The sequence below is a fragment of the Notechis scutatus genome, chromosome 4, assembly GCF_049901735.1.
Source record: "Notechis scutatus isolate UNSWTSFEM ecotype Mainland chromosome 4, rNotScu1.2, whole genome shotgun sequence".
Lineage (NCBI taxonomy): Eukaryota > Metazoa > Chordata > Lepidosauria > Squamata > Elapidae > Notechis > Notechis scutatus.
Window position 1 is genome coordinate 38,403,621 of NC_142012.1, and position 14,617 is coordinate 38,418,237.

The window sequence follows — 14,617 nt, forward strand, 5'->3', positions numbered from 1 at the left end:
ATTCTAGGGGAGGTCAGACCTGTGCCACTTCCTGCAGTGGGGGAACTCCAACTTGGGTCCCCTCCCTTCAGTCTATTTGAAGATTTCATCACATATATTGATTTAGTTTCCAAGAAATATGGAGGCAAACAGCTTGTTGAAATGTGGAGGAAACACTTCTATGAAAATGTTTGCTAATCAGGAGTGTTTGCCTATTCAAGTCCAGTTAGTTGTGCAGTCTTGTTCATAGTTTTGTTTTTTTGTTTGTTTTTGAATGAAGGTACATACACATGCCTTTGGTTGTGAAAGTTGTCACATAGTTAAATCCAATTGGCTACCTAATTATGTGGTGTCACTTCAAGTTCTACTGTTAGTTTTTGCTTTTGTTCTTTTCAAAGATGCTCGAGCAGTGGATTTGAAAAGAAGCGTAGGCCTTGATAATTATTCTCAATTATCCACACAAATTTGGTGGAAAACAATGCTTGAAAAAAGGAAGAGGATGGATATTACAAACTGGCCTCCTTTTGAATTCTTCTTTTGGTGCAAATATTTTCATGGGTGACAACTCATATACATTCCATTTTTTTAATTTGCTAAAAATGTGTGTGTGTGGTTATTTGTCCAGTAACTGGCTCACAGGTACAGTGGTGACAAAAAGGAAGTTTTGAGACCAATCCTTGCATTTATGATCTTCACAGGGATATAAAGCAAAGGAAAGCTGAAATAATTGTAAAATCATCATGTTTGTGACTGCTTTACTTAATGAGTTGCCTATCCTAGTTGTGGTCACTTAAGTGAGGACTACCTTTACATTAATATAGAGTTTTCCAAGTAAGAGATGATTTCAAGAATAGAACTATATGGACTTAATGTGTTCATTTACATTCATTCATAAACTATTGCTGTTCTTTCAGTGAATGATTTTATTTTAACTTGCATAATTTAAGGAACTGATGAAGATCCAATCTTGAAGATTCTAACAGGCAGAAGCAATGCTCAGCGCCAGGAAATTGCAGTACAATTTAAAACTCTTTTTGGCCGGGTAAGGAGGTCATTCTACTTGTGCTTTTTCATATTAACAGATATTTCACGGTGGTTAATGTTTTTGGTTGGCTGGTTATTCCATGTTTATTTCTCTTACTCTTCACTACTCTCTCTCTCTCTCTCTCTCTGTGTGTGTGTGTGTGTGTGAGAGAGAGAGAGAGAGAATATATATATACACACACACACAACACAAACATATATACAAACATATGTACATATATACATACATTTATATTGAATATTAATAAGGCAAGTTCTAGATGCAATAACTAGAACTGAAAGACTGGTATTGATACACAATCTCATTGATTACTCATTCTTCATTCTGTCATTTAGGATTTGATTGATGACCTTAAATCAGAACTTACAGGCAACCTGGAGAAGCTCATTGTTTCCCTGATGAGACCTGAACAGCTTTATGACGCTCATGCACTAAAACATGCCATTAAGGTAAAATGAGTGGCACAATTTTAAATTAAAAAGTTTATCTAGGATGGAATCTTTCCTTTTAATTCTGAAGTTAACAGTTATGACAATTGATCTGTTTGGTTATAGTGTTAGTTTCCATTGTAATAAAATTTACTTTCAAACCAACAGTTTTTAGCATTACCTGTGCACTTGAATAAGAGTGTTGTTATAAAACTATGTATAATATAATCTTCAGGCATCTTTTAAATTACATTTATGGTTGATTTTCAGTTTATGCTGCTTTGCATCCATTGGGTAATTTTTAAGCAGCTGCTTACAACTGTTTTGTATTAAATAAATACACTGTATACAGAAAAGTAAGAAGGGGCAAAGGATATCTATGTCCATGCTAGGAATCAGCTAAATGCTTACAGAAAAAGGCAAACTTTATTTGAAGATAATATCCAACTTTTATTCTTTTTTCCCATCATTTGGTATTTTGATGGGTATTTTGAATGCTTCTGCTTACTGAATTAAAATGGCAAGTGTGTGTGCGTGTGAGACAGAGATAGATAGATAGACAGACAGACAGACATTAATAGGAGATTAAAAGAAAGAAAAAGATTTTTGAAAAGAACAAGAATTTGCTCAGTGCCCAGAAAATTGACACTAAAAAATAAATAAATAAATAAAACACAATAGAAAAAAAGTATCTTTGGAAGGAAAGTTTAGACACATGGACTATATTTACATATTGCTGTAAATCATGTTTTGTTAAACAAACATAATGATCTGGGATTTTGAATAATCCCAATAACAAATGTAAAGTGTGTGATAAAGAATTGACTAAAATGTACGTGTATAAATGTAGAATGAATGAATCACAAGTATTGATGCTACCTATTCAGAGAAATAAGTTCACAAATAGGAGAAACACTGCCCTCCCCAATTTCTTAAGAAGGTAGATGCTCATTGGATAGTTGCTATTTGATGGTTGGAGCAAATTTTTTTTATAAAAGTGGAATGAAATGGTGAATAAGCACACCTGAAGAAAATCATTTCATACTGAAACATTTTGTTGCAGTCCCAATTATTAAAGGCTCATAATGGCAAGAAACTTCTATTTGATTGATTCAATTGAATTCTCTTTGCAAGATAGTTATAGCTATCACCACATAATATATGCCATCTTCTTTGTTACTTTTTTCCCTACTTAACAGACATTTCAGCACTCTGTCATAAAACATTCCATCTTCCCTGCCCTAATTGTTTTGACTGTCGGGATAATTAATATTAATATTTTTGTTGACAGTTTTCTGCTGTCATTCAATTTCAGCATGTGAGTTAAAAATATTACTCTAAGAATTCCATGGAACCTTGTGATAGTAGGTAATTTTGTTACCAATACTGTCCCTCGACAAAAATCCCTATATAGTATTGCAGCCAAACATTGATTTTTAATGGTAATATTTGAAGGAAGATAGATACAGTTTAACTTACTGAGTCAATGGGAAAAAAACCTAACACTTAGGATCTGATTCAAGTGATAACATCAATAAGGTGCTGGACAGAAGAGAGAAGAGAAGTAGTTTGGGAAATCAGGTGATTTTTCTTCCTCTTCTCTCCCACAGAAGCAGCAGCTCGGAACTTTGGAAAGGAATTTTACAGCAGTCACTCTATGTTAAAGATTAAAAATGTACTGTTAATGTCATATTGATTGGAGAGTGACTACATCTCTTTAGCTTTTGAAGCCTAGAACAAACAGTCATTGACTACTTTTCCTGGGCCATTCAATTGCACTAGTTTCTCTTTTCCATCTGAGGAATTAGAACTACACATTTACTAGGAGAGCTTATAATTATTATCCATCTCGTCGTAAGTGCAGGTGCATTTATGGGACTCTGACAGGGTGAGAAATGGCAGTTATCTGGATACATGAAGGAGGGTCCATTTTCTCCTTTACCAACCTACCTACATGCTGTGGTAAAGATCTTGTTTAGGATTCCATTCTCTGAAAGTAAGTTCTAAGGGTCTGTAATAGGTACTTAAAACCAATGGGTTTTAGGTGATCCCTTGGCAACCCTGTTGATACCCTAGAAACCCCTAAGTCATACTGGAAAGTTTAGCCATTTTTCTCAAGTTTCTAAATTGTGCTGTGCTGTAATGTCACCTTTATTTCTCCTTAGTGCAGTATTTGAAACCACAATTGGTCCCTTGTTCATCAACCACAGTTAAAGTTAATCCTGTTTAGTATAACATGAATTTTTCTGTCACTTAAGTGTTGGGTGTTTTTGTTATTGTATGCTGTGTTTTATTGAAACCAGCGATTTCACATAAATATCAAATAAGCCAAGATTGAAATGTTGAGTGACCATTTGTAATTATGATAGCACTAAAAAAGTGACTTATGACTTTAAACTGTCATAGCATCCTCTTGGTCATGGAATCATCTTTTATGACCTTCCCAGATGACTTCTGACATGAAAAATCAATGGGGAATCCAGCAGGAAGTGTAACAAGTCATGGTCATATGATATCTCACTTAATGACTGGAATACTTTACAGTGAATTTTCCAGTCCCCATTGTGGTTGTAAGTTGAGGACTACTTGTATCTTCTAGTTACTACACTATTACTTGGTTACATTTGGATCCATAATAAGGCTATATCACTGACCTGTTATTTCCAAAGCAAGTGAGTTAAAGAAATAGTAGAATAGTGATCATATGAATATAGTTTTTCCTGTCAGTTATGTAAGACAGCTAACTGATCTCTTTAGTTGTACCCACTTCTATAACCATTATTGTATTAACTGCCAGTTATGAAACTTTCCTACAAATTTTTCCAAAAATACTTACCGTATTTGCCGGCGTATAAGACGACTTTTTGCCCTGAAAAACATGCCTCCAAGTGGGGGGTCGTCTTATACGCCGGGAGGACTCCGACTCCCACTTCGAGCTTGAGTTGCAGCCGGGAGGGAGGCTGGGGGAGCGGTGTGTGTTTGTGTGTGTGTGTGTGTGTGTGTGTGTGGCGGGTGTCACTCGCCACGCGCTGCAACCTTTCCCCCTCTTCCTTCCTTAGCGGTGTGGGGAGGAGAGGATTCGAAGATCCTCACGTGCGGCGTACTTTTCTTTTTCTTTTTTTTCTTTTTGCACGCAGGTTTTGCATGCGGGCGGCTGTAGGTTAAGGATGGGGGAGCCCCGGGTGGGTTATCAGGTTTTACGGTGCTTCCAACATGTGCGAACGGTGGGAGAGCAGAGAAGAGAGCGAGCGGCGCCCGCTGTGTGAAATCTTGCCGTCAAAGCAACACTGGGGGAGGCAGGGTATAAATTTACCAGGTTAATGTAGCAATGGTGATTAATGCCCAGAACATTGTTTGCGGGTATTGGTGTGTGTGTGTGTGTGTGTGGTGGTGGTGAGGAGAGGTTGTCCTTTGAATGCGGAAAAGTAGGTGTGACCTTGTGTAGGAAAATAAAGAGATCCTTTTTAGCGTGTTTGGCTTCTTTGCCTCCCCTCGTTCGTTTTGACGTGGAGATAATGGCCTTCGGGCAGGAGGGAAGAAAACGGTAGCTGGATCATTTCAAATTTCACTTACTCTCCTGCCTCACTTCAATATGTCTGAGCGACTCCAGATACTGGAAGACTTTTTGAATGAAAGTGTTACCTCCATTTTTTTTTTTTTTAAAGAGGGCCACTTTGGGAAAAAAAAAAGATTCTAAGGAATTCCTTGTTTCTTGATTAAAGAGAAGGCATTGAATATACTGTTCCTTGGCAGCCTTTTCAGTGTCCGGGTTTTGGTGTGTGTGTGTGTGTGTGTGAGAGAGAGAGAGAGAGAGAGAGATCAGCTGTATTGAGAAGAGAACGTTTCCTGTGTTCTCATTTTATTTACAACATATTTTACGCTTAATGGTAAGCAATGAAAAATATTTTTAAAACTCATTTCTAAATTCCATAGCTATTTGCATATTCTTGGTTCAAAATTGGATTAGCTCATTTCAAAATTGTCCAAAGCAGAAAAGTGCGTCAAAAAAAAAAAAAAAGTGCAAAAGTGGAAGGTGTGTGGAAGAGGGGGTAGTCTTATACGGCGATTATATAACAAACTCTATATTTTGAGTGGAAATGTTGGGGGTCGTCTTATCGCCCAGTCGTCTTATACGCCGGCAAATACGGTACTCTATGCAGAAGTGTTTCCAATATATGGTAGGCTTTCCAAAATTCCCAGAGCAGGAAAATAAACTGCTATTGGTTGTCTGCCATGAAAGTTCCTATATAGTAATAGAGCAAAACTAACTTGTGATGCTAAGTCAGAGAAAAACTGATCCCTAAAATATATTCCTTTGGCAGGACTTGCTTGTAGGTATATGAATACTAGAACAAAGATGCAACTAAATGTATTGGCAGATAAGTAAATTACAATTAACTAAATGCAGGAAGATGGAAATATATTAATGTAATTATTAGAGTGGTTTAGGAAGGCCAGGTGCTGCAAGAAACAAATCTGCATAGTTTAAGAATAAATCCTTTATATAGCTCTAATCTGAATATAGCTGTATCTATGTATACATTGTATCTATGTATCTATGTACAATGATAACTCCCCCCAACTGCGGAGCCTCGATGTTTTCATGACTGCATTGAGGAGAAGGTTTGAGGACCCTCTGGCAGAGAGAAGGGCCAGGATCAGAATGAAGACTCTAATCCAAGGGGGGAGATCGGTTGCAGACTACACCCAAGAGTTCAGGCAGCTGGCATACCACATCCGAGGCTGGTCCCAGGGGGCCCTGGTAGAAGCCTACAAAGATGGCTTAAATGAAGATATATACCACACATGCATCTCCAGAAGGGACCCACATGATTTGCAGTCGTGGTACTTGCTGGAGGAAGAGGTGGACATAGATCTAACCCGAAGCAGACGCAGAGGGGGCCCTGCCTGGAGCAAACCGCTCCCCCCACGTCTCCTCTCCTCTCCCTCTCCTCTCAGTCTGTGCTCCCTTCAAATCCCAAGAAAGAAATACTCAGACTCCATGGTTAGAGCAAAGTTATCCTTTTACTGGAAAATAAAGTGAAAGCTACAGATTCAATTCCGAAACTGAGAAATTGGCGGGCAGATCACATATACAAAGGAATGGAAATGCTCCCACCCCCCAAAGTCCAAATGACTCTTCCAATTAAAAGTTCTGAATATGATCATGTGGCCATCTCCAGGTGGTGATGAGGCTTCTGTCAGTTGACCTTGACATATTTTGATAAAAGTTCGCAGTTGCGCAAAAGGGGACAGAAGCTAGCCAAGAAATGGAAAGTTAAAGAAAGGAATAACTAACCCAGCAAAGGAATGCAAAACACCTCCAGCCTTCTTCCCCTCCAAATTCCCCCCTCCCTCCGTTGCTAATGACAGCCGAAAGAAATAGATTGGCATAGCAGCAGAAAAGCAATAGTTAGAATGCAGATTATGAATATACATATTATGGAAGATATCTTGAGGCTGACACATTGTATCTATGTATCTATGTATACATTGTATCTATGTATACATTTTAATAAGTTTTACACAGACTGGAATGCCAAACAAGATCAAGTATACAGTTTCCTTCATTAAACATAAGATGGTTTAATTACATGCTTGAAAAAATATGACAATGTTCAAATATTCAAAAAGCAATCCTGGCAGACAGATTTGTTAATTATAATAATAAAAGTTTAATAAAAGTTATAATAAAGTTTATTTTTGTTAAACATTTATTAATTTATGTAACATTTTGTTAACTATAGTAACAAAATTCTATTTACTTGCCAAAAAATTTAATTTTTCTCTTATTTACTCCAAGAGTTGGCAGAAGAGACACATATAGAAAGTAAATGAAAAATGGGTTTAAGGACATAGTACTCTCTGCACCTGAGATGAAATATTTGTTGTCTCACTGCAAACCTGGAAGCTTGGAATACCTTAGAACAAGATATAAAAGAAAGTGAAGCAATCTGAACTAAAAAAAAATTGCTCAGCAAAATCTGTTGGAGAAAAGGATTGTCTTACAGGAATTCAAATTTCAGTAGTAAGCCTTGCCACAATTTCCTGTATGAGTCAGTTGGAATCTATTTATGTAGTTTCACCCACCCTTATGGATCATATGGTTAGGCATCTTGAACTTGAACATTTTGGATTTATTTCAAATATATTGGAGTTATGCTAGTATTTTTTTTTACATTCTGGTTATAAAGTAAAATTTTTGATTTGGTATTGCAGCATAAAAGCAGAATTGTAGAAATAACTGTAAGTCAGTTTGGTTGTTAATACTAAGAAAAATGGTATCATTTCATGAACTCATTACATTGGTTTCAGGGGGCAGGAACTGATGAACAGGTCTTGACTGAAATTCTTGCATCTCGGACCTCTGCTGAAATCCGGAATATAAAGCAAGTTTATCAAGAAGGTAACCGTTGGTTGTGGGAGTATGGCATGTTTCTGGGGTAGAGAATTTGTGGAAGCTGATATCTTTTAGCCAATTTTCTCAATATAATATGTTCTGTACGGGGATGTGCTTATGCCATTTTGAAATCTAAAATGACTGGCCTTTGAATAAAGGAAACAGTCATGTATAATTCTTTAATAACTGAAATTGTTTTTTTTATTTTTAAATTCAAATTTTGTTTAATAATGCATTTGGGGATTTTTGTGTGTGTGCAGAATATGAAGCTGATTTAGAAGATCATATAACATCAGATACCTCTGGCTACTATCAGCGAATGTTGGTAGTTCTTCTACAAGTAAGCTCTTAAGATTGAAATCAAATAAATGGTTCAGAAATTGAACCGGATCTTGTGTTACCTTGTGTACCCCGGACCTTTGGGACTAGACTTTGGAAACATACTGCATGCGGCTAGTGGGCTTTGTTGAGGAAGAAGAAAGGAAGGGTAGGTGAATGGATAGAATTGGTTTGAAAGTCACAAGCAGCTCTGGAGATGCAAGATGCCTAACCTGGTGTATCTTTCTTTTCCGAATTATGACTATAAGTAATACCATGGATGCATTGATGTTTCTATTTCTTATCTCTAATCTTGAGTTGTCTTCCATCTTTCTGTCCTTATGTGTACACGTCTTGCAATCGTGCTGCATTTTTAATATCCCTGGCAATTCAGGTCACTTTGCCATAGGATGATTTGCCATAGGATGATTTTTTCAGGTCTTTGAGCATCTGAAACTCCAGTATTGTAGACAGGAATCACTTGGGTTATGTACAAAGCATATGCCAGGAAGGAAGGAAAGAAATAATCCAGATATAGAAGACTTGACTATGACATAATAACCACTGATTTTTCAATGCAATCCAGTTATAGTCTTGATTCACAGTCATACATCTTTTTCTTGTATTCCATTTAGGCTAACAGAGATCCTGATGGCCAGATTAAAGAAAGTCTAATTGAGCAAGATGCTCAGGTAGGTAAAAGTTCCGTTATTCTTTTTCACCAAAACACATCTAAAATGGCACCATCAGGACATTAGAAAGTAAGAGATCTCAAGTGAATCCAGCTTCTTCAGTATAAATTACTATATATATATATATATCTTTTATCATTTACAAAGTCTATTCTGAAATGGTTTAAATTGTGTGGGTTTTTAAAAAAACAGATCTAGAATTTATTTTCTTTTACAAAGGATTTGAAATATTTATCATGAACCGTCATCCGCATTCCACAAGGTGAAGTTGTTGTCTCATGAAAAAATTAGAAAGGAGAAAAATAATGGTTCTTACTGAGATTGGTGGGAATTGAAGTCCAACACATTTGGAGAGTAGCAGTATTGGGAAGACTGTGATTGGGAATCATATTGAAGTGGCCAAAAGAATGAATGTTGTATTAAGGATGGTTCAAAAGTCCACTGGTAAACTCATAATCTAATATCAGACCCTTATCTAAGATAAGTGTTGTCTTTATGCCCCTTGGCTTTATGTAGAACAGGGATCCCCAACCTTTTCGACGCCGCGGCCCGGTTCCGGCGTCAGCTGGGCGCCGCGGCCCGGTTCCAGCGTCAGCTGGGCGCCGCCATCTTTTTGACGAAAATCACTTCCGGTGACGTCACGAGTGATTTTCGCAAAAATGGCGGCGCAGCGCTCCGTGAGCTTTTTCGGGTAGAAATGGCTTTCTACCCGGAAAAGCTCACCGAGCGCTGGCGCCGCCATCTTTTTGACGAAAAATTGCTTTTTTACCAAAAAGATGGCGGCGCCCAGCAACCAGCGGCCCGGTAAGGCTTGTTCCGCGGCCCGGTACCGGTCCGCGGACCGGCGGTTGGGGACCCCTGATGTAGAACACAGAAAAATCTTGCTATTTCTTTTCATTAATTAACAATGAACTTTCTTTTTATTCTAACAGGAACTTTTTAGAGCTGGGGAACTGAAATGGGGAACAGATGAAGAAAAATTTATCACTATTCTGGGAACTCGAAGTATATCTCACTTAAGAAAGGGTGAGTAGTACTAAAAAGATTGGTGTTTTTAACAACGATTTTAATAAATATGTAGATGCACATTAAGCTGGAATGTTATTTTTTAATATTTAAATTTTCCCCTTTTGTATCCAACTTAATTGTCCTGCCCATATGTTGAGGAATGTGTATGAGTTTAGATGTGTCTTTTTTCTAAGCTTGTTTGAAGAAGTTAAAAGTAAGTACTGGTAATACGTAATAGTTCAAATGTAAATACCACTTTTACCTCTTTTTTGTTCTTTCAGTTTTTGACAAATACATGACTATTTCTGGTTTTCAAATTGAAGAAACAATTGATCGTGAAACATCTGGTCCACTTGAAAAGCTGCTTCTGGCAATTGGTAATGTATAGTCCTATTCTTGATGAATCTTAAGCTTGTTTACACTAGGCCTGCGTTATCTAGTAACATAGATTCTATTAACTAAGTGGGTGGCCTCAAATCACTTCAGTGTTGTAGGAGAAGTTTCCTGTCAGTTTTTTTCTTGCAGCTCTGACCAAAGAACTTCCAGGCTGGGTGGTTTATGGATTGCTGACATTATACTCCAAAGTTGCCCAATCTGGAAGATCTTCAGACAAGCTACAGAGTCTTTGGACTAAGCTGCTGCATTGAAGACATTTCTATTGCTCTGTAAGTTATAGATACGGTATAAACCCCCTTGTTGCAAGCCCAAGAGGCACTGGACTGAGCAACTGCGAAATGGATGGTCATGCCATGCAAGGAGCAGCTGGCACCCATAGTCAGTAGTGGCATGATTAGTGGCTGTGTGGCTGTTTGTGCTCCAGATAGGTTTTGGAACAAATATGCTCCAAAGCACAGCTAATTCCCCCCAAATAGTTGATGATTCCTAAGCAGTGTCACCATTTCTGCCTCGCAACTGCTCAGATGAAGCCCCTTTCATTGTGAAATTCCTGCTTAGTCATCAGTTAGCCAGTCAATGGAAGAGGGTAGTGGCATGGTCATGTTAGCCAAGAACTGGCCTTTATAAAAGGACAAACCAACTCAAAGTTCCCTGAACTTTGACCGGACTTTGAACTTTGATGGTGATAAGCATGTTGCTATGCATGACACAGATAGCTCCCCCCCTCTCTCTCCCTCCCTCCCTCCCACTCTCTCTCTCTCTCTCTGCTAGTAAGTAACATTGTAGTATTCTGTTAAATTGGCACTTAACGGTTATCTCCCAAGGACATATTTCACTGGTTTGTACCTGCTATAAGCTGGAGATCCGGTTATATTAAACTTCCCAATAGCACAAAGTATTGGTGGTGCAATTCCTCTACTATAAGGAAGGTTGGACTAAGAAAACAACTGCTTAAAGTTATTCATGAGCCCTTCGGTTAAATGAAGCACTAACCTGGGTTTTCTTTAGGCAAATCCAATGTCAAAGATTACACTATACTTCTGATCAGAGAATTGTCAAGGGTTGTGCCTATTAAATTCCCAGTTTAAATAGATAATAATGTGTGATAGAAATTGTAGGTCAAGTTTATTGTAAATATTTGAAAACTACTTTGCTGTGTTTAGGGGAATAAATGCCATTTATACACCTGTTAGCTATCTGATAAAGTAATTTTAAAATATTTTGTGATTCAAATAAATTGTTTCCCTTCTTCTAGTGAAGTGTGTCCGAAGTGTTCCTGCCTATTTTGCTGAATGTCTCTTTTATGCAATGAAAGTAAGTATTGATCATTTGTAAAAAAAATCAACACCTTCAAGCACTGCTAACTACTATTTAAAGAATCTGACTGACAATATCTAAGTTACTATCTTGAACACAAATATTTTGTCTTTATTTATTCCATGTATATTTATTCAGAAATAAGGCTCATTGTGATCAATGAACTTTACATTTCAGTTTACTCTTGGAGATACTTAAAAAGGAGCCAATAAAATGAAATGAGGAAAACATTTCATTTTGTGGATTTTCCAGCTCTCTTGGTGTTTGTAACATATACAATGTAGTATTTGAAATGTACATTTGAGTATTGAGTGATAATTATTAGTTGATCTGATGTGAGGTGTTCATTATATAATTCATTTTCAATATGTTGTTTAAAAACTTTCAGCAATTTTTATGTAGCAGCAGTCATACTGTATTTTACTTTTGTTGCTCTTTTTGTTTTGTCAATTTTTATTTTACCTACATTCCCATGTTTTAAATTCTTTTTGAAGCTGCATTACAGCAGGGATTCTAAAACTGAAGGTAATTTTCTCCAAGGGCTAATGTATATATTTTTTATTTATCAAATTTATTTCCCATTCATCTTGTGGTTTAGAAGACTTTGAATGACTTGGGCTAATGAGCTAATGGACCAATTTTTAATTGCTTTGTTAGCAAGTTGAGAATACAGTTTGGGGTTGTCCCTACTGTGACATTGACAGAGTCTGGGTTTTTTTATGAGGATAATGACACTATTGAAGGCTGGGAAAATGGGTCATTGGGTCCAACAGTTTAAGAACCTTTGTTATTAAAGCAATAACAATTAAAAATGAATTGTTCCTCTTGAGTTGCAAAAATTTCATTCATCATGCTAAGTCATTGTTTAGTTTTAACTGTAGTTTGTTGAATAAGACATTTTGTCTCAGTGACTCCAGCAGAAAGAATTAAGTAATGGGAATTGGTAGAATTACTGCCCAGTACCCTTCATTGATTGCTTAACTTTGTTTTACTAGGGAGCAGGCACTGATGATGATACATTGATCAGAATTATGGTTTCAAGGAGTGAAAAAGATCTACTTGATATCAGGCAGGCATTCAGAAGGGATTTTGCAAAAAGTTTGCACCATGTAATTCAGGTAAATTTTACCTTACCCATGATTATTAATTAACATTATTTGTAATAGAAAATACTGCTGCTTCATGTGATAATTTTCTTAAAGAGTATGTATGTTTTATAGTCTGCCAAGCTTTGAGTTGTTTCTGCTTAGATTAGTTAAAGAATTTTAATCATAGTTTATTTTATTATTTATTTATATGTAAAATGTATGTCCCACTTTTCTTCTATGAGCTCAAGATTTATATCCACCACAACTCTGTGGCATTTAGGGCGGATATAGTGATTGCTCCCAAATCACCTAATTAGCTTCTATGGCTTCTATAGTTGAAGGTGACTTTGAATCTGACACACCTGATCATTCCCGCTTGGCCTACCCAAATACTGGTTCCTGTGTAGGCATTTTATCAAAGGCAACAGCATATTTAAACTTTTTTTTGTTAGAACTTATCATTTACTACTAGTAGTATTTGTAGATGGTGTTGGTTTTGCAGCTGTAGATTTCTGATGAACAAAAATACTTAATAGTATGTGTACATCATATGATTAGTATAGTCATACAAATATCAATACTAGAAAAAACAGCCCTTTTATGAGAATTTATGGAATCATTGTTGGTTGATCCTTTCTAGAAAGATACTTCTGGTGACTACAGGAATGGGCTTCTGCTGCTGTGTGGAGGAGAAGACTAGTAGAGTGAAGTCTACAATAACACAGAGGACAGAATCTCAAATCATGCCTTGTGCCTTTTTCCAGTTGTATGGCATTTACATAGATCTGCAGTCTTGTTTGTATCCATGCTGGCATTTTTATGCCAAAAGCAATGTATTGTTGTTAGTCACATATTATGATGCTTCTTTTTGTGCTGGCTTGCTTACATAGGATTATTTTCCTTACAAGTTATGTTGTTTCATGCATTTATTTTACATAATTGGAATTTAAAATCAATGGAACAAATTTGGAACCAATATTTCATGTGTACATTCCTTATTGAAATTGTTTGTTTGACAAAAGTGCCTTTAAATAAATCTGTTTTTATTTTTAAAATCAAAAGCTTCTAGGCCAAGGGTGTCAAACTCGCATCATCATGGCATCACGTGATGTATTGGGACTTCCCTCCCTTCGCTAAACTGGGTGGGGGAGGGACCAGCACATGACGCATCCGGCCCGTGGGCCTGCGAGTTTGACACCCCTGTTCTGGGCAAAGCTTTTATTATGCCATTAGTACTTACTAACGTTTCACAGTGGGTCCAGATGATACTGTTTTCCTCACAGAAGAGGAAAAGCTATAATAATTGCACAATGTCTTTTGAGAGAATAGTGTTGATAGTTGGTTATCTAGGAACATCCCTCCATTTCAGCAAAAGTGGAAATAAAATACATTCCAAAATGAAAGCAAATTTCCTCTTAGCTAAACTTGCACTATATATCTTGCACTTTTTATTCATTTTAAAGAACATTTCTGCTAATAGATTTAAAATTGTGAGCTATGCATTAACTGTCCTCATGTAATGTGATTTTGGTACAATTAAAAATGTTTATAACCTACTAAATGGCTAAGTTGTCTTTATGGTACCCTGAGGACCAATAAAAGGAATACAGCTAGGCGCACTGTGAATACATGGATTTACTTAAGCTTAAAAAATGTTTTCTACCGTGTTGGATCTATCTTTAGAAAGCTTTATTCACAATTTCTGGGTTGTTTATAATTTCAGTGTAGGTTATTCGTATGCTTACATTCTCCTGAAGATTAGAAACATTTTGAAAATGTCACAATATTGAATAATATGCCTTGTATATTATTTCAAGAAAATTGTGTAGAACACAAACATACATAATGAGAAAAACATATAAGTTAGTAAATTTCTAACTGATATTCCTGCTTTAATAAATAGTGTAAAATATTTTATAAATCCAAAAGAGAAGAGGGGCAATGGT

General features: G+C 36.6%; 1 protein-coding gene across 1 annotated transcript in view; it reads left to right on the plus strand.

The window, feature by feature from the left end:
- The window catches only part of ANXA5 (annexin A5), a 34,515-nt gene extending 20,288 nt beyond the window's left edge, over nt 1-14,227 (plus strand). Inside the window, exons 4-13 of the mRNA XM_026667063.2 lie at nt 927-1,021; nt 1,360-1,473; nt 7,768-7,858; nt 8,113-8,192; nt 8,806-8,862; nt 9,795-9,888; nt 10,152-10,247; nt 11,522-11,580; nt 12,579-12,701; nt 13,312-14,227. Coding sequence (XP_026522848.1) covers nt 927-1,021; nt 1,360-1,473; nt 7,768-7,858; nt 8,113-8,192; nt 8,806-8,862; nt 9,795-9,888; nt 10,152-10,247; nt 11,522-11,580; nt 12,579-12,701; nt 13,312-13,371 — 869 coding nt within the window. The 3' untranslated portion in view covers nt 13,372-14,227. The remainder of the gene's footprint in view (nt 1-926; nt 1,022-1,359; nt 1,474-7,767; nt 7,859-8,112; nt 8,193-8,805; nt 8,863-9,794; nt 9,889-10,151; nt 10,248-11,521; nt 11,581-12,578; nt 12,702-13,311) is intronic.
- Nucleotides 14,228-14,617: the final 390 nt, after the last annotated feature.